General features: G+C 41.1%; 2 protein-coding genes across 5 annotated transcripts in view; one reads left to right on the forward strand and one right to left on the reverse strand.

The window, feature by feature from the left end:
- Positions 1 to 7,740, reverse strand: part of NLGN1 (neuroligin 1) — a 307,956-nt gene extending 300,216 nt beyond the window's left edge. For all 4 annotated transcript variants that reach the window (XM_051626756.1, XM_051626755.1, XM_051626754.1 and 1 more), the window contains exon 1: positions 7,257 to 7,740. The gene's annotated coding sequence lies outside the window, so the exon portion shown is untranslated. The remainder of the gene's footprint in view (positions 1 to 7,256) is intronic.
- Positions 7,741 to 16,232: 8,492 nt separating this feature from the next.
- Positions 16,233 to 18,145, forward strand: part of SPATA16 (spermatogenesis associated 16) — a 206,992-nt gene continuing 205,079 nt past the window's right edge. The window contains 1 exon segment of the mRNA XM_051626587.1: positions 16,233 to 16,238. Coding sequence (XP_051482547.1) covers positions 16,233 to 16,238 — 6 coding nt within the window.

The following is an 18,145-nucleotide window of genomic DNA, read 5'->3' on the forward strand; positions in this document are numbered from 1 at the left end:
GTGCATTAGATGATACTGGAGGAGACTGCAATCCTGAACCCCTACACCTCAGAAAGGTACAGCTCTAGGGGGTTTGGTTGGCTCCCACGTGCCAATACTCCTCTACCTGACAGCAGCCACATCTGGAGGCTTCAGGAAGCAGCTGCAAATCCAGCCCTGTTGAGATGCACCTTTGCTGAGATTGCCAACCAAGGTAGGAATAAGACATTACACTGACAGGGTCACAGTCCCACCCCACACCAGTATGAGCTTGCCAGGGCTATGGTACAGAGATCTGCAAACAACCCAGTGGCAAGGATTTCCTAATGCTAAAAGCTGTGTGAATATATCACTCCTGGATCAGAGAGACTGATTGCTCACATTACCTCTATTTTTATATTATGTTTTGTACACAAGACCTTAGAACCAAATCAGTATAAAATACAATATTTAAATATGTTCTTCAACGCAGTGTAGCACAAGTTAGTGAAAAGTCAAATTACACTGAGTAGATGTTACAAGACTCATTTAAATTGTCATGCATTTTTAAGCTTCTCTATATTTTTTTTTCTTAGCCATTAGTGGGAATATTCACTAATGCTAACTAATTATTAATTAGTATTTTCATGATCAAAAGATTCCTATAAAGAATTTCTGCAACTGAGCTTGCCAAAATAGGAAGACTTCTGATCATAATTTTCTATTAAGCTGTTTTTGAATTAGACAAATTAAACCTATGAGAAGAAGACGGTCGCTTAAGTCTTATTATCTTCCCTTTATTCATATCAATAAATAATTTTCTTAAAATAGTTCTACTCCTTAGCTAAAGTAATTGTTTATATTACCAGAAGTTGGTAGATTTTTTATAGTGGCCTATAGCTGTCTGACATTTTGCACAGTAAGTAGGTAATGAAATGGTGATTTTACCCATAACAGAAAGAATGGGTAACTGTGTCGCTTATGTGTAAAGTTTTAGACAGCTAAGTAATACAGATTTAAATTTAAAATGACAGATGCACTGGCTTAGAATATAATGGGCACTGAAGTGAACCTTTATTCCTTTTAGCAGCTTACGGTTAACCCTTAAATGGACCACACATTAGACTCACTTTTGAGTACTGTCACTACTCAGTGGAATGATCAGCTGGCTATTCTGTTGATAGCAGTAGTGTGCTTCAGGACATGAAGATTTTTTACCTACTGTGGAAATTCAACTGAACTCACGTCAATCAGAGGTCTCACTAGAGGAAAAAATATCCCAGATGTTTATCATCTCAGATCTTCAGTAGTGAAATTTGCATGTTGTATATCATAAAGTCAAGTGGATTTAACTTTCTTTGATTAATACTTCGTAAAATGTCACATACTTCCCATCTGATCACTCTAACAGAGCATACTAGAAACCACCCTGAGGCCCCTGAAATGAAATGTTCTTTAATTGCCTCTTGCAGCTGAAAAATTAAGGTATAGATTTAGTAACAAAGTTCATTACCTGATATATATTTGTGCCCAACGCTTGGTTCACTGGGGTTAATCATATGAGAAAAGTAAATTAGATTTTGTTTGCTACCTTTAATACAATTATAATACCAACAGGAATGCTATCTTTAATGCTAGTTCATCTCCTAGGGCAAGCGTTCATACCAGATTCCTAAGAAAGATGACATTTTTTTATTTTCCTATTCTGAGGCATTGGAAATTCAAGATTAAAAAAAAAAAAAAAGCTAAAATGCAGTTATTACCTTTTCTTGAGAGAGAACTCTGAAAACAAAGATGTTTGAATGAACTCAGATTTCTCTATGACTTGTTTGTCTATCTGGAATACCATACAATAACAGTTCCAAAGCATACAAACCCCTTGTTGAACAGTTAGACAGTTAGATAAATAACCAGCTCTTCAATAACATGAATAAAAACAAACAAACAAACACAAAAAAAAATACAATGGGGAAAAGAAATAAATCAGCAAACTTCCTTGTGGCACACAAAAGAGCAAATGCTTTTCTTACTTGATCACATTCTGGTCTCAATTTCATCAGGGTAATTGAGATCAAATTCCAACCCATCATAAAATCCACAATGGTATAAATATAATTTGTAAATCACAAACCCAACATCTCTAACTCAACTTCAAAAGTGCTCTTGAATGGTGTTACCATGCTTTCCAGAGCTGTAGAGTGCACACTACATTTCAAGTGCAATATTGGCATTACAGGAATCTATCAACTTGAGAGTCCATTTCCTGTGATGCAGCATTCTGTACATCTGTGACTTGACTTGTATTTGTTCCAAGATGAATTTCATGCTTAACTTGTTTTTCTTAATTAACTTCCTTTAGCAGTTTCTAATATGTGCATTACTAAAACTCATTAGTCCCATTCATGCCTGCCTGTCATTTTTGGCTTCACATTCATGTATTGAAGAGCTCTGTTGCTTTATATAGGAAGCAAATTAAATAATAAATATGAGAACTTGAAAGTTTTATGGGTGCCAGTATGAGGAAGTGGCTGCAAGGCCCATAAGGTTTCACACAAAAAAAGCATTACAGCTAAAGCTAACATGCTGACACATCTCTGATCTATAAAGTCTGCAGTAATGGTAGCAGTAAAGTGTTGTGTCATAGACAGGGAATTTTTCTCTCACATGAAATAGAAATAGGATATAGCACAGACTATATTTACTGTTGTAAAAAAATTTCAAATAAAATTTCCCAAAAGCTTAGAATATACCACCATTAAATGTCTAGGAAGATTTACTCTTTCCATCTGACTTCATGCGTAGCTCCTATTATTCAGCTCCTTGTCCTGTTTCCATTTTCTACCACTATCTGTGAGAAAGACACTTACTTAAGTTAGAGCAACTAATCTCAGCTCTCCCTGTGGTCATGTCCTGGTCATGCTGACCACGACTCCAGCAACTGAGTGTTTCCTAACCAAGCAACAGGGGTCTCACGGGTTGGTCTCCACAGAAATAGTCCATCTTCCATCCCACAGAGCCAATTTTACACAGGTTTGAGAATGTCCAAATATTCAGTCTATCTCTATAGTAAGGTTTTTCCTACATGAGTTGTTTTGTCCTCATTAATATTTCTAACCCTATGTGCCTACATAACGCTTTACTGCTTTTAAGTGCCTTTTTGAAAACTAGGAGACAGAAATTAGGGGATGATTTTAAGTTCAGATATTGAAGTTAAAAGCTTCAGACAGGATGGAATTAAATAAAACTATAAAATACAACATAAATGTCTTCCCCTCATTAAATTCCCAGAACCAGTTCAACAAGTGGGCTAATGGCATCTCTAGGCAGGATGTGATAGACGAGATTTAGAAAATACATTTTTAAACTGCCATTTAAGTTCTCAGCTCGGTTAAAGGAATATGAGTCACTTGAAATACAGTATTTGTAAAGTGTCCTTGATCATTTTTATGATTTTACAGTCACATGTTTCTAATTTCCAAGCATTACATTCTCTCTTAATATGGTGCAAAAGACCTAACACTAAGCATCAGTGGAAAGTAACAGACTACCCACTAAAACTGACTATGCAGAAAATATTATGAGGACAAAACAGAAGAATCCAACAGAGGAAAGGAAACTCCAATTGCTTCTCTTTTAATGGCTTCTTCTTTTATTTGCCTACAGCAGTGGGGGGGGGGGGGGGGGGGAACGGGGAAGGAAAAAAAAAAAGGAAAAAAACCCAAACAAACAAACAAACCCTGATGTTTGCAGCCCAGACCTTTACATGGCTGGATTACTATAGGGGTATTTACAGTAGGCACTGTGCCCCATGGCCTCCCACAGATGGTGCCCCTTTACACCACCTTTTGTCTTTTAGTGAAAAGGACATGGCAGAGTGGGTGGGGAGAAAAACTTGAATGTGGTACTAAGTAGCCAACTAGTCACTTTTTATCTCTGAATAATACACAACTCATCATTAACTAACAATTAATGATTATGAAAACAAAGTCTTATGGAAAAAATGTGGGGTCTTCAGAGGCAGGTGGAAACGTGGAGCTGAGTCACCAAGAAGTCAGCACGATTTCTCCTTGTAATTGTGATAATTCAATAGTCATTCTGGGGAATGTAATATCATAATTTGTCATTCAAACTACAGGATGTTCCTTCAATATGTAATACATGATGAAGTTTCCCCCTCAGCTTCATTTTTTTTTTTTCCATCCCCTAACTCCCTCCATCCCATCCAAAGTCTTCTGCCATGACTGGTAGCTGGGCAGGCATTCCCCTCTGAGTGCATACATTCCTTCATAATGCAGAGCTCAGAAACAGGGCACAGTAATGGAAATATGCTTTTATAACAGCATTTATTCATCAGCTGGGGATCTATTTTTCATCATTACTGTTATACTTACCATGGATGGATATCTGGGACTAATCAGAAATTATGTTGTTTACTAGATCAAACTGATTACTGACCATCCTTTATTAAAAATCTGCAAAGGTTTCTACTCAGTCTCTAGCAAAACGTTGTCTTTTCATTATTTGCTTTCAAAGAATGTCTGTCTCTTTTTGTCCTTCTTTTTCACTATTGAATTTTTAAATAGTTTCTTTTTTCACATGATTAAAAAAACATAATAAATATGACATCAAACAAAAAATTCAAAGCTAGCCAAGGATCTGTAATACAGCTCCACGTCTCTATTAGAAAGGAATATTTGCTTTTAATAAAGAAAGGCAAGCCAATCCGATATGAACTGAGACCACATCTAAGCCTCTGGTTTCTTCTCTTTTCCCCAGACTCCATTTGAACAATTAGAGTGGTTTATGCTTGTGTGAATGCCAGTGGATACTAAAAATGCAAACTGATAAAAAATAAAACTACCACCATTACTATGTTCAAATCCTCCATTCATTTGCAAATCAATCTATCTGCCTACAGCTCTGTTCTAGTCTTTAAATAACCCTCCTCAGCAGACTGCTCCACCTCCAGCCAAATAATCCAGAGCAAACCCACTTTGTTAAAGATGTTTAAGTATCAACAGCCAGGATATTATCTTCTTACCCTACCTTAGAAAAAGGGGTAAGATAACCACAGCTCTATCAGGATGACAGCTCTTCTCCTCACTTCTACACAACTTATTGCCTTAAACAACCTGGACACTTTCTGATGGCTTTTGTTGCTACTTCAGTTAATCACAAAACAGAGGTGTTCAGCCAAATTCTGCTTCCCAGTATACTTAGTATGATTATCCTCAGCCTCATTTTTCTTCCCACAACCTGCATATGATTCACATGAAATATACAGAATAAATGGGATCTCTTTATCTGTATCCAAGGACCCTCTCCTAATAATGTACTGCAAAACTGGTTTTGTAACATTGCTGCAAAACAGTGTCATTTATCAAAAGTAGCTAAGAAGTCATCTGCTTTAACCCTGCATCGTGCACCAGAGGAAAGAAAAATAAATAAATAAATAAGAAAAAAGAAACAAAACCTCCCAACCTGTGTATCTAAACACGGCTACTTAGCTTCTGGCTCCGACTCTGCAAACCTAATTTCCAAGATGTGGAAGTGGGCTGTGTGTTACAGCTGTTGAGCCCACACAAGTCTCTGTGCAGTCAACAGGAATCAATATCTTAGAAAACCAGGGCCCTGAATAATGCTCTATTTTCCAATGTTCATTTATATCATACATGGGTCCTTCACTCGCCAGGTACCTGTAATAAAGTACCTGCAATTTCATAAGTATCCTTTGCTTCCATGAAGCCAGCCCCAAAATAAAAAAATAATCAATTAAAAAAAAAAAAAAAAAGAAAAAAAGAAAAGAAAAAAAAGTAGGAGCAAAGGTCCCAAGGCTCACAGTGCTTCTCTTTCACTAGGAACAACAGTCTGTAGATGCATCCAAAATGCTGCTACTGTAAAAACCAACGAAACAACCAACTAAAAAAACAACAACAATAACAACAAAAACCCTAGGTCTTTAAGGAAGCCTGAAAAAGTTATTTTGAGCATTATCACCAATACACGTTTTCAGATATGAATCATCTCTGAATTTACCAGTACAGTCTGGTTCCACTAAGGCTCTGGATAAAGGCAAATATTACCACAGTGAAAGGCAACAGTGGAAAAAATATTTCCTAAAACAATTTCCTACACTTATGCTGGGGGGGAAAAAGCAACCCTGCTTCATTTCAAATTCACAGAACATCTAAATGCTAAAAAACCATTCACTTTTATATTTATAACTTCTATAAGATATATTCCCATTTTATACTAGGAGATTTTTACTGCTATAGTTGTTAGAGCTGAAACAAACTGGCCTTCCAGAAAGCAAACCCAGTGTCAAACTAAAATGATATGCCTTAAAAAGGTCGGCAAATTTACAAAAGAAAATAGCTCGTCCAGACTGTGTCACCCGCAGCACCAAGAACGCAACACTTTAATCAAGCTGTTTTGTTTTATTTGAACAATTATTTTCATGTCATTGCTCTGGAACCATATGCATCCTTAAAATGATTTGAGATAATATCCTTGCTTCTGATTCCAAGGTAACTTTCTGGCTTTCATTATGAGTCAATTAATATTAAGTAATTTGACTGATTAATTTTAATTAAACCTACTGAAAATTGATTTTCTTGCTGCAAGTAAAGACGAGGCTCTGGTGCGATCGTCAGGAAAAGAGGAACGGGGAGAGGAGGGGGGGAAAGAGGAGGGTGAGAAAACCCAGTACTTAACACCCAAGCCAGAAGATGTCTGAAGAAGAAAAAAAAGGAATCCCTCCATCAGGCATGGCAGCCCGGGCAGGGACGCGGCTGTGTGCGGAGCCAGGGCCGAGCCCCGCGGGCTGCACGGCCGCTCCGTGCCCGGCCCGAGGGCGAGCTCAGCCCCGGCCCCCCCGGGGGCAGCGGGGCAGGAAAAGTTCTCTCGGGCGATGGCGGGGGCAGGAGCCGGCAGCCGGACCGCGCCTGGGGCAGGTGCGGGGTGGAAATCTCCCCGCAAATCCCCCACACCCCCCGCAGCGGCTCCTGCCTCCGCGCAGCCCACCCCCGAGGCACCGCTCGGGCTCGCCGCCGCAGCCCCCGCGCAGCCCCGCACCCCGAGTCGCAGCAGCTGAAATGCCATCTCCCCGCCCGCGGACACGCACGCACACGGCTGGGAACCCGGCACCGCAAACCCCCCAGCTCACACACCCCCTCCCCCGGCTCGACCCCGTCCCCGCAGTCCCCCTGCCCTGCCCGGGGACGCAGAGCCCGGCCCGGCCGCTCCCCTCCAGCCCGGCTCGGGCTCGCCCCGCACGCCGAGAGCATCAAAGTATTTACCAGTTCACGGCCGCTTTTCTGCAATCGCAGCTGAAACTGTAATTCACTGGCTTCGCCTCCTCCGGCTCTCTCCCAGCCGCTGTGAGCTAGAGGTTTCTCAATCGCGCCCCGGACACTTCCGAATTATATCGATTTTTATATATTTTTCTCCCCTTTCCTGGGATGGGGGCGGGGGGCAGGAGGGCTGGAAATCCCCCATCCGGAATTCAGCCTCATCCGTGCCGAGCCACCTCCATTTAAATCCGACCATCAGGCAGGCAATAGAAATGATCAAACGCTACTTCTCTCCGTCTGCGAGCAGATAATCCTACTCATCCAATAGATCTCCCCCGATCCGAAATTGCCCTCCAGACGAATCCCTTGCTCTTGATGTCCAGCGGGTGATCTCGGAGCCGCGACGGTGCCCCGAGGGGTGCCGGTGTGAGCCCGGAGGGGGTGCAGGGGGTGTGAATCTTTTTTGGCTCCTGGCTGCACGGCTCGCTGCGAACCGCCGAGAGCCCGGCTGCTTTTTTTTTTTTTTTTTTTTTTCCTCCCCTATTACACGTTTCCACTCCAAATTGCTGCTGGATGAAAAATGGTACAAAGATACCCCCAGCGGCGGCGCGGTGAACAGCGCGGGTAACCCCGGCCCCGCACCGCCCCAGCCCCGGCCAGACCCCCCCTCTGGGCACCCCTCCCGCCGCGATGCGGGAGGTGCCACCGCAGGGCAGCAGGGCTTGGGGTGCCCCGCCGGCGGCTGCGTGAAGCGCCCTTGTGCGCGCAGGGGGTACGAAGTGCTGCTCAGGTGGGGTAAAAAGGCTGCGCCCACCTGCGCGCCTGGTGCCGCCTACGGACTCGTACCTGCGGGCAGCGCTCCCGCGGGGGATCCTTGAGCAAGGAACCATCACCTTCCTCAGTCTGTCGCTGTCTGCACACAAGGTGCACGTGACATTTTTTCCTGCTGTTGGCTTGAAATCTTTTAATTATTTTTCATTGCCTACTTTCTATTTTCAGTCGAGAGAAAAAAAAACCAAAACCCCGAAGTATTCTCTGGTCCTGGCCTTCATGTTTTCTAGGGTCACAGGGGAGAAAGGAAGTTGACAGCTCGGGGCATGGGGAGAGAAAGGAAGGCCAGATCAGAAGGGAAAGAAAAATAGTCCTCTGAGTCCTGAAAGGCCTATTCATTTTTTAAGAACAGCCACAATCACACACTAAAAGATTATAAGGATCCCGAGTTAAGCCTCATGTAGAGTGTTCATTAACATCTTCTGTTATTTTAGGAGAGATTTCCTTTCACATTGTGTTAAAAATGTGTACTTTGTTGCGTCACCATCTACCCAATTTTAAAACATTGACACTAATCAAGCACAGCACACCCACTTCTGTTTCCAAGCATCCAGCCTCGGGCAAAGTCTGAAGGTGCCCAACAATTTGATAAGCTTTTACACCCCTCACCTGAGAGCACATCCTAGGGGAGGCAAGGCCAGACCCAGCCACGCTGAGCTAGTTATGTCTCTGAGTCCCACGGAAAAGCTCTATCTAAATGTCCATGGCAGGAATGACAGGCCACAGAAGTAGTTTATCCCGTGACATTCCTGTTTCCTGGAATAATGGTGCCCTGGGCACATTTTTCACCTGGTAAGTATCAATAATTATTATACTCCATGATTCATTTTCAAAGTCCAGCATCCTTCAATACTCTGAAATTTAACTCCTTGGCTGCCACCGAAAGCACATGGTGCTCAGACATGGGAAGAAAAGGCAGAACATACTCTTTGCTGACAGAACAATCCTGTTCCTGTTGTTATGTTATTCTCAAGGGAGCAATAAAGAGGGGAAAAAGGTTTCAAAGTCAGAAAGAAAATGTGCATATGAATATAAATCACTTTCCACCAGCCACAGATCAAGCGACAGCCTGAAAACTAACTCCAAAGAGGACAATACCAGGTGAGATATTCTGCCATTCCTCATCCACATAAAATCCTGGAGTAATTTTATCTTTGGGGTTGGGGTTTTTTTGCACTGAAAAGTAAGAAATAATGGTCACATAAAGTAACTGTACCACTAATGTCATTTGAGCCACTGGAATCCAGGTGTGTAAGGTTTTCCTCCTGCTCCTTCAAGGAAGATGTATCTTGCCCATATTCCCCCAGCCAGCATGTGAACTTCCCACTGGAGAGTTCCAAGAGATATTTAAGCCTATTGTCCCTTACCAATTATGTGAACTATATTCATGGGATAATTGGGCAATTTTTTCTTTTGGGCAGGAGCAGATCATTTCCATTCAATTTGCTACAATCCCACCTTTGCCCACCAAGACTCCAATGAATCCTAACCCATCTTTCCTTCTGCAGAAATGGTACAAGTTGTTGGAGCAAAGTTTTTCTGTGACTCCCTGTCACAGCAGTGATACGTGTTATCTATCAGTCCATACACAGCATCACCTTTGCTCTGGCCTGTCCCCAGGATTGAGGTCCCTCTCCTGAACTTTCCCACCTGTCTTTGACTCTACTCCCCTCCTCTGTGCTGAAACATTTCTCTTTAATTCTTCCCTCCAGGGACCTCAGTAGCACAACAGCTCTCCTCTAATCCAAGGTATTACTGGGGATAGAGGAGTACTGACTTGGGGTGGGGAGGGGGAGGCTGAAAATATTTGCCTTCAGCTGCAGAAAGGATTGTGCAGGCCTGGAAAGGGATATAGGGTTGGGACAACAAAGTACAAGACTGATCCCTCTATACTGAGATGTGTTAGTAAGAGCTGTGCATGAACAGAAATATGGTAACAACATTGCCTGATACTACTGCATTACTAGTCTAGTTTCTGACACTGATTCAGTCCACATCCAGTATATCCCTGCTTTAAAGACCTGAGTGACCCATATACATATCTATACATACATACAGATATGTACATACATACACAAAGAGTGTTTTGATTCATTTGAAGCAAGGAATAGAAGAGCTTCTAGACGATTAGCATCGTCTAAAGTATGCTTCAGTATGCTGCACATCAAGAATTTACACTTTTATTAGAATCTAAGGAATGCTAAACTAGTTTGAAGGATGGCATTAGTTAATATTTAGTTTGGCTGAGTCTTGACAGGGATGTTATTTGCATTTAGTAAAATAATGGAAGGAAAGAAAGTCCAGCATCCTGCAATATTCTCAAATTTAACTCTGCCCCATTCTCTCAATTTTAAGAACATGTAGCCCTTCATACAACCCTCACCTAAGCACCTAACTTCTAAAAAGAGCAAAACACACAATCAAAAGCTAAAAAGAAATAGTTACCAACTAGCAATCCAAGTTAAAATACACCCCTGAGATACAGAATATGCACCTGAAACATTACTAGTAAGAAAGTTAAGTGACACAAGTTTCATGAGGCATTGAAAGATACAACTTAAGACAGTAATATGTTTTTCTTTCAAGTTAGATTTTTATCAGATTATTTCTCAAGAAAAAGATTAACCTTTCTAATAGTCAGGAAAGGTGAAATTGTTTACATATGTAGGGTTCTAAATATTCATTCATTTGCTCGTCTCAAGATAGGTCATTAAATCGTGTCTTTCAAGTATCTTCATTAAATATTTTCTTTGATTTCATGAAACATATTTAAGATTACTCACCTCTATCCATTTATATTCTTTAGATTGATCCTGATTTCCAGATCTTTAATGAAATTACAATGCCTGTCTATAAGCTGCTTTACTTGGCTACAACTGCTTAGTTACTGCCATTCATTTGGTTTAACCTTGCAAGAAGAGAACCACTTACAGAAGCCATCCCTGACTACAGCACAGCCATTAAAGCTCTTCACAAAGATTCAGGGGACTGCCAGTCCCTGAGACACTTCAAACACTCATAATCACTTGATACAATTTGCTTTAGTATGGTTGTTTTATACTGAAACAACCACATAAAATAAACAAACCACCCCAGTGCTTTGCTTGTATGGCAAAGAACTAATTCAGGCATGCTCAGACTTTCAGGTATCAAGAGTCAAGGAAACAAGATGCACATAGTCAGAGGGGTTTTAACTTTAATGGCATTCGCTCTTCTCCACAAACCCCCCGGCCTGTGCTCACACCCTGTATGTCCTCTGCAACACCTGAGTTTAGTGGTCAGGGTCTGCAGTTTTCTTTCTTCCAGCCCATGATGGGAACCACACATTTGGTCATCTGGTAGAATTTGTATTCTGACATCATACAGGTTGACATTAGCTTTTTATCACTAGCGCCTTGTACTGTAACATTGTATTGGCTACATTCTATCTCTGAACTGTAGGTTTGTTTTGAATTCTCATTTAATTAACAGCTATGACCAATGGCCTGATAGATGGCAAAGCATTCTGTGAAGTAGAATCCTACTGGATTAAAAGCTTTGCTGGAAGGTTTCAAATGCCCATTCAGCCTGTACTTCTCAAAGGTGATTTTCTTTAAAGTTTTGTGTTTCTAAGGCACAACGCCCGAGGACACGGGGAGAGGAAGCAAGCAGGACCCAGGGATGACACAAAGCTTGTTCCTACAGACTCACCCCTCTCTCACCTGTTGTCCTGTCTTTTCTAGATGCTCAGACCTGCACAGTCCACCCGTGGCTATTCAGAGATTTGGAATTTCAGGTTATTTTAGGTGCTGTTAAAGGGCTGATCTTGATAAAGAAAGCCATTGCCAGCATTCTTACTGGAACTTAATCAGTAGATTACATTACACATTACAACACTTGTGCTTGCCAGGGAACTCTGAATTAATTATAAAATCCATTTCCTTGTTTATGCATCTGTGAAAACTTTTAGTCCCAGGAGAGTTTTATGACTTTGTTCCTTCTCAAAATTTCAGTTATTCTTTGAAGTCAGAATCTACCAGTGCCTTGGTTTGCAGTGACCAAATACAGGTAAGTATGGGCTAGACATTCTTTTATAAATTATGAAAAACATTTATACAGAGTTTTCTCTTTACACTGTGTGAAAGCCAATCTATTCCCAGCTTTTTTTAAACTTAAATTAATTTAAATCTATAGTTGAAAAGACTACGTACTGGATACTACTAATGGTGTACTGAATTTTAAAGGGGACATCCCCCATGGGAGCTGGTGCTCTAAGTCAGTACTACATGCAGTTTATACTTTTAGACCCAGTAAGCAAATGACAGGGAACTATGGGCCAACTTCATCTCTGATGTAATGAAATGGAAGTTGGAGGAATCTCAGAGAATTCTGATTGTTCCCTAATATCTAACCTCAGCACAAAAAATGAGCACATAGGATGGATTGTTAGCATTTGCAAGTAAAAACAGTAAGTTGTTTTCTGCATGTATCTACTGCAGAACAGCTTTTACTGTTTCACCAGCCAGTTTCCATAAGCAAGGAAAGCTTCAACTTCTGTGAATTAAGAGTTGCTGTAACCTTGACAGTCAGTAGAGATAAAGCATTTTAGGTCCTTATTTAAATCAATGAGTAAGAAGATGATTGTGAAATACACCATGATTTTACTACCAGCATCTGTTTGCCCCCAGTTCTGAGTGCACTGATAACCTGGTGACCGACATAATTCACCTGACGGTCATTATGGCTACTGGCCAAAAGTGCCAAAGATGTTTATTAAAATTTCTTTCCAGACACACTAAGTAACATGATCCATTAATTAAAGCACATGCAGTTCTAATCAATTCCTGACAACTGAAAAAGATGCAATTTGAAAACACTTTTAGAAGCAGTAAACCACCAAGCCTGGTTTAGGGGAGCTGCAGTGGAATAAGGAGTGGACTGAGGTTTGGGTGCTGGGCTGGGACCAGGGGCAGGTCCCTGCTCTGACTTTGCCAGCAACCAGGTGGAGAGCTTGAGCAACTTATTTTATCTTTCCCATTCTTAACTCTATGTAATCCATTTGGATTTTTCAGTCACTAGGGCAGACTCATTCTTCCCATGGCAAGGAAGAGGAGACTGGGGGTTACCAAGCAAGGAAGGAGAAGGGAGGTGGAGAGGCAGTGCTTGAGCTGGCAGCAGAGCAGGGCTCTGTGGAGCTGGCACTGGCACTGCCACCTCTGCCAGCCCCAGCTGTGTGGCACCAGCAAGCACAGCTGTTTGCAGCTGCAGCGGTGAGGCCGTGTTGCGGCGGGGCACTGACAGACCTCTGAAAGCAGCCAGGAGTGTGGGACAGACGGGTTTGTGGAGGAGTCGATACAATGTGTTTACGAAATTCTGCTACAATAAAGCAGTAGAAGATAACAAACCAACAGAAAGACACTTCAGAAAAGCAACATTCCTGTATTCTGCAGGCATTAATCAGCGGCAATAGTGATGGGAAATCCAGGAGATAGGATCAACAGAAAAATACCATTGTACAAGCAGCAATACATTCACCTGCTTATCTTGGTATGTTTTGAAACTTGTGATGTCTGGAAATCTGATTCACTGTGCAAAGACAAACCACACAAAACAGACATGTACAGGCAGTAATATACAGAGAAAGGAGGGAGTATAAAAATTCTCAAGAATTTCCAAAGCAGAAACACTAAAGAGGTCCTAAGCTGAGGGACCTGAAGAAATGTCATCTTTAACAGGTGAGGGGGGGGGCATTAATTGCTTTAAAAATACAATTACTTTAAATAAACTAAATTGAAGGCAGATAAAATCCTTTGTGATTTCTGAAAATCTCACTGTAGTATAACAAAGCAAATATTTACAGCCCATTAATATTACTCCTGTAAAATCATTGTTCTAGTGATTTAGTAGCAGAGTAAGAACAAAAGTTTTCATCCTATAGCCGTGCAATGGGTTTATGTTCAATCATGTGTCTCTGTCTGCACATAGAAGCATGATAGTACCAGATCTACACAATACCTGGCTGACAAGTTCCACTGGAAAACTGGAGACACAAACAGCACCTCTATTCTGTGCAAACTATCTGCAGATTCCTCTGTTTGTCATGACAGAAAAATACCACCTCAGGAAGCCTTAGCTGACATCCTTGTAGGCAGACAAGGAAAAAAGGAAAAGAGAAAGAAATGGCAGAAGAGAAACTGAAGTAGCCTAAATGCCTGAACGTTCAGTTGATGTCATAGCCCAGAAGAATACATTAGCCTCTAGATGCTTTGGTCATTTTACAGCACACATTCTACATGGGCTTTGGAAACTCAGTTGTTGTTTATCCGAGACCTGCTGGAATCTGAAAGTTTATCGTACAAATACTGCAGAATACCTATCTGTGGTTAAACCGACTCCTGCACCCAGAAAGACAAGACTTTGAATTTTAACTTTCAAATTTCTAGAAGGTCTTGGTTGCAGAGTACTATTTTTTTTTACACATCTGGCATTTGCAGAACTTAATGAACTATGTCTCTAGCATTCAGAATAAGCACAATACAGCTTAATCTCTTTCTCTGTGGCAAACTTTGGCATTCCCTTGCTATAGAAAGTGAGCACAGTGGTTCTCAACAAATAGTTTAGCAAGACTAAAGAATTCATCAGCTTTCTGTTTCTCAGACCTTTTACTTTCTTTCCTATTGCAGATGAACAGGACACCCACATTTCCTATTACTCTTAATAATGATGCTATAAAACTCTTGCTCACAAATACTATTCCAGGCTGAGAAAATTATTCCTATAGCTGAGAAATAAAAAATTATAGAAAAAATAAATTTAAAAAAAGATAAAAATAAATCAGTCAAATCCGTCTGTGGTCTGCACAGCAGCCAGGAGAGGGTGCAGTCAGTGTGGCTGCATTTCCTACATGCCTGAGCTGGCCGCGGCTGCTGCTTCAGTTTGTTTCAAGAGGTGGGCAAATACTAAGGCATCTAATGTGGGTGCAGTTCTTTACTAAATAATATCTACAAATTGCACAGCAGCTGTTTTTGTTGCCTTCTCGTTTTCTTTATTTCCAACTGTTCTGTGTTTATAATGATGCAGGACTTGTGTTGCAGATGTGCAATTCAGAGACTGCAAGAAACACTTGCAAGATCATGTTTCCTATGACTGCAAATATGAGAGACCTGTCTGTAAGATATTTGCATAATCACAAGATTAAAAAACAAAAGAAAAAAAAAGTGCATTTCCTATCAATAGAAAAGTTTATTTCTGTTATGTATTCAGGCCTTTGATGAGTTTTCAGTCAAAGAAGCTCCCACTGAAGTAGACCAAAAATACTTCCCCAACACTGGAAAAAGCTTTTCAAGATGATATAAATTAGAGAGAGGCCAAGAAACTCTTGTTTCCAAAGGGGATGTTGCAGCAGCTCCTGTTAAAAGGGGAATTATCTCCAGGCAGTGTTTGTCTCCTTTCACAGCCACCTATGGGTTAACAGTGCTAGGTGATAGGACTGCGTGGTGGGCACCGCTGCTATGCAGTCAGCTCTGCAGCCCTTGGCAGCTGTTCGGTTTGTAAACATCTTGCAGTGAGGCTGGCACAGGTGTGAATAAGACTGATTCAGAAGAAGCATTTGAACACACCTGCAGTGCAGTGCTTCACACCTGTAATTCAACTTAACTTGCAGCGTCTGGTCTACCGAACTGTCTTGGGGTCTGTGAAGACCAAAAAGAAACACTGGGATTTAGGCTGTGAGAACCCAAGGCCAGTGTTTCAAGGAGCCTACAACTCTGTTAGACTGAGTTGAGCATCGCCAGGATAAATGAGCCCACAAAGCTGCGCTTGACAGCGCTGAAGCGTAGAGGTGTGAGCAGTTACCGAAGAACGAGCACAGTGTAAGAATCGCAAGATGCTCGGCATGAAAGGTCTTGTGACAGGTGAAAATGAACACATTTACACAAGATGGAGCTGCAATTTGAATCTAAAATGAAGGATTTTTGGTTTTGAGGAAGTATTTGTTGAACTAAAAACCAAAACAATAGTGCTTGTCTCATTAGCACACTCAATAGATGACAACCTCTTTAAGCATTATCTTAGGTTTGGTTGTAGGTTTCCTTTCAAAGACTAGGCAAGATAAACCACCTTGCACTAGCTTACCTATCTGACAAGATGACATTTAGAGTGGCTTGGTAAAATATGACGGTAAGTTTTACAAGCTGATAATCTCTGCTGAGTGAAATCTGTAGTGTCCACTCCTTTCCCACAGAGCTACCCACCATGGAAGCAACATCTCAAATTAAATGTCTCAAATCTCAGTACACTCCCTGCAGCCATCTAGTTCATCAAAATATGAAACAGGCTGAGGAGAGCTCATGTTCAATGATGCTCTGAGGGAAAATGACTGTCTGGCATCAGCACTGGAAGTAGGATGTGCCTGACTGATGATTCAGGATTGTTTTCTGAAAATACTGGGTAAATTGAGTAATTGGAACCAATCATGGAATATAACGTGCAACACAACATCCTTCTACCCTGCAGTCTCCCTTCTGGGTAATCTGGACTGGTGGTAAGTACATTTCTCACGAAAATAATGACCCCAAACAGACTCCTTGAATCTGAAGGTTGTGGTTTTTACAAGAGGAATCTGGGGAACTAATTAGGAGGAAATAGCTCCTCAATGTCCTCAGTGAATTCCCGGTGTGTAAATAAACAATTTACTGACTCACGCAACTACACACATCCAAAGATAGTCATCTTTATGACAGGAGTTTTTGCAAATATAGAACATAGAAAGCATGCAGAGGCAATGTTTGATTATGAGAACAAACGGTCTACATTCAAGGATGCACACTTGTCATGATTATTCCAACTTTTGTCTTTGAATTGGGAGAACTAATTAAGATATACCAAAGAGATGTAAAGTATTTTTTAAAAAAATGAAGATAAAAATATGAGGTTACTTTCTACTTGTTTTTATAGCCTTTAACCTTGCTATGTTGTGTTCCTTTCAGTCTGTGGAGGACACAAAGCACAGGAGTTTTGGGTGTGGACATCTGCTGGCTGTCAGAACACAGATGTTCCAGAACCATCTTTGAAAATACTCAGTTTTGCAAATATTGAATCTCTTGGACCTCATCTCCAGAATGGAAGGCTGATCAAGAAAGGAATAAAATAATGAGAATGGAAAACAGCAGCAGTGGATGTATTCAAAAGGTACAGACACCCAGGAGTAATGCAGGGTGCCAGCAGGAGGTATGACAAGAAGGAAGGGCAGCACATTAATATTTAGACTGAGCATCAGCAGAAATGTCCTGTCAGTGTGATGTGTGGAATTATCCTCAGGGAGGTAACTAAAGCTCATTGCTGACAACCATCACTTTTCAACATTTCAAGCTGGCAGCTCCACATCTATACCAAACATTCTCATCAGGCCTGTTCATTTTATGATAAACACAAGAAAAAAGTATCAACAGCAGTAACAGGCCCCTATGAAATATCTTTCTGTTGTGAGGGGATGAATGGAACACCTGATCTGGATGGGAGAAGTGAGCAGGAATCACTTTGAATTTTATTAAAATCCCAGCATCCTGAAAACAACCTGATTATGTTTTTATGACTTGTCTTAGGGCCTTATACAAACAGCTCAGAAATCCCTAAGTATTTGAAAGGACCCTTAAGAAAACACCATTGAAGAAAACTTAGCTACTGTGGCAGGATGCAGAGCTAAATCACTTAATGTTTTTATTGCTGAATATCTACGGTTAGAGTCCTGTTAAGATTTTGAGGATATTTCTTATGGCCAACAGAGAGAGAAAAAAGGTTTTCACATAACAATAAACTGAACACACTGGTGCCATATTAAGCAATACACGCACTCGCTCTCAGCATCCTTCCTTAAAGGCTCAGTTCCCTTATGCTTTTCACACACTCTCTTTAAAAGGGCTTGTCAAGACAAATTGCCTTCCAAGTGAGAGAGGCAATTCCTTCATATGATTTGATTATCAGCATTTCCTACAGAAATGTATTAAATTCCAGCTGCTCAATTACTCCCCATCCCATCCACATAGTCTTCCTTGCTCTTTCTCCTGCTGATGTCCCAACACATCTTC

The sequence above is a fragment of the Apus apus genome, chromosome 8, assembly GCF_020740795.1.
Source record: "Apus apus isolate bApuApu2 chromosome 8, bApuApu2.pri.cur, whole genome shotgun sequence".
NCBI classification, from domain to species: Eukaryota; Metazoa; Chordata; class Aves; order Apodiformes; family Apodidae; genus Apus; species Apus apus.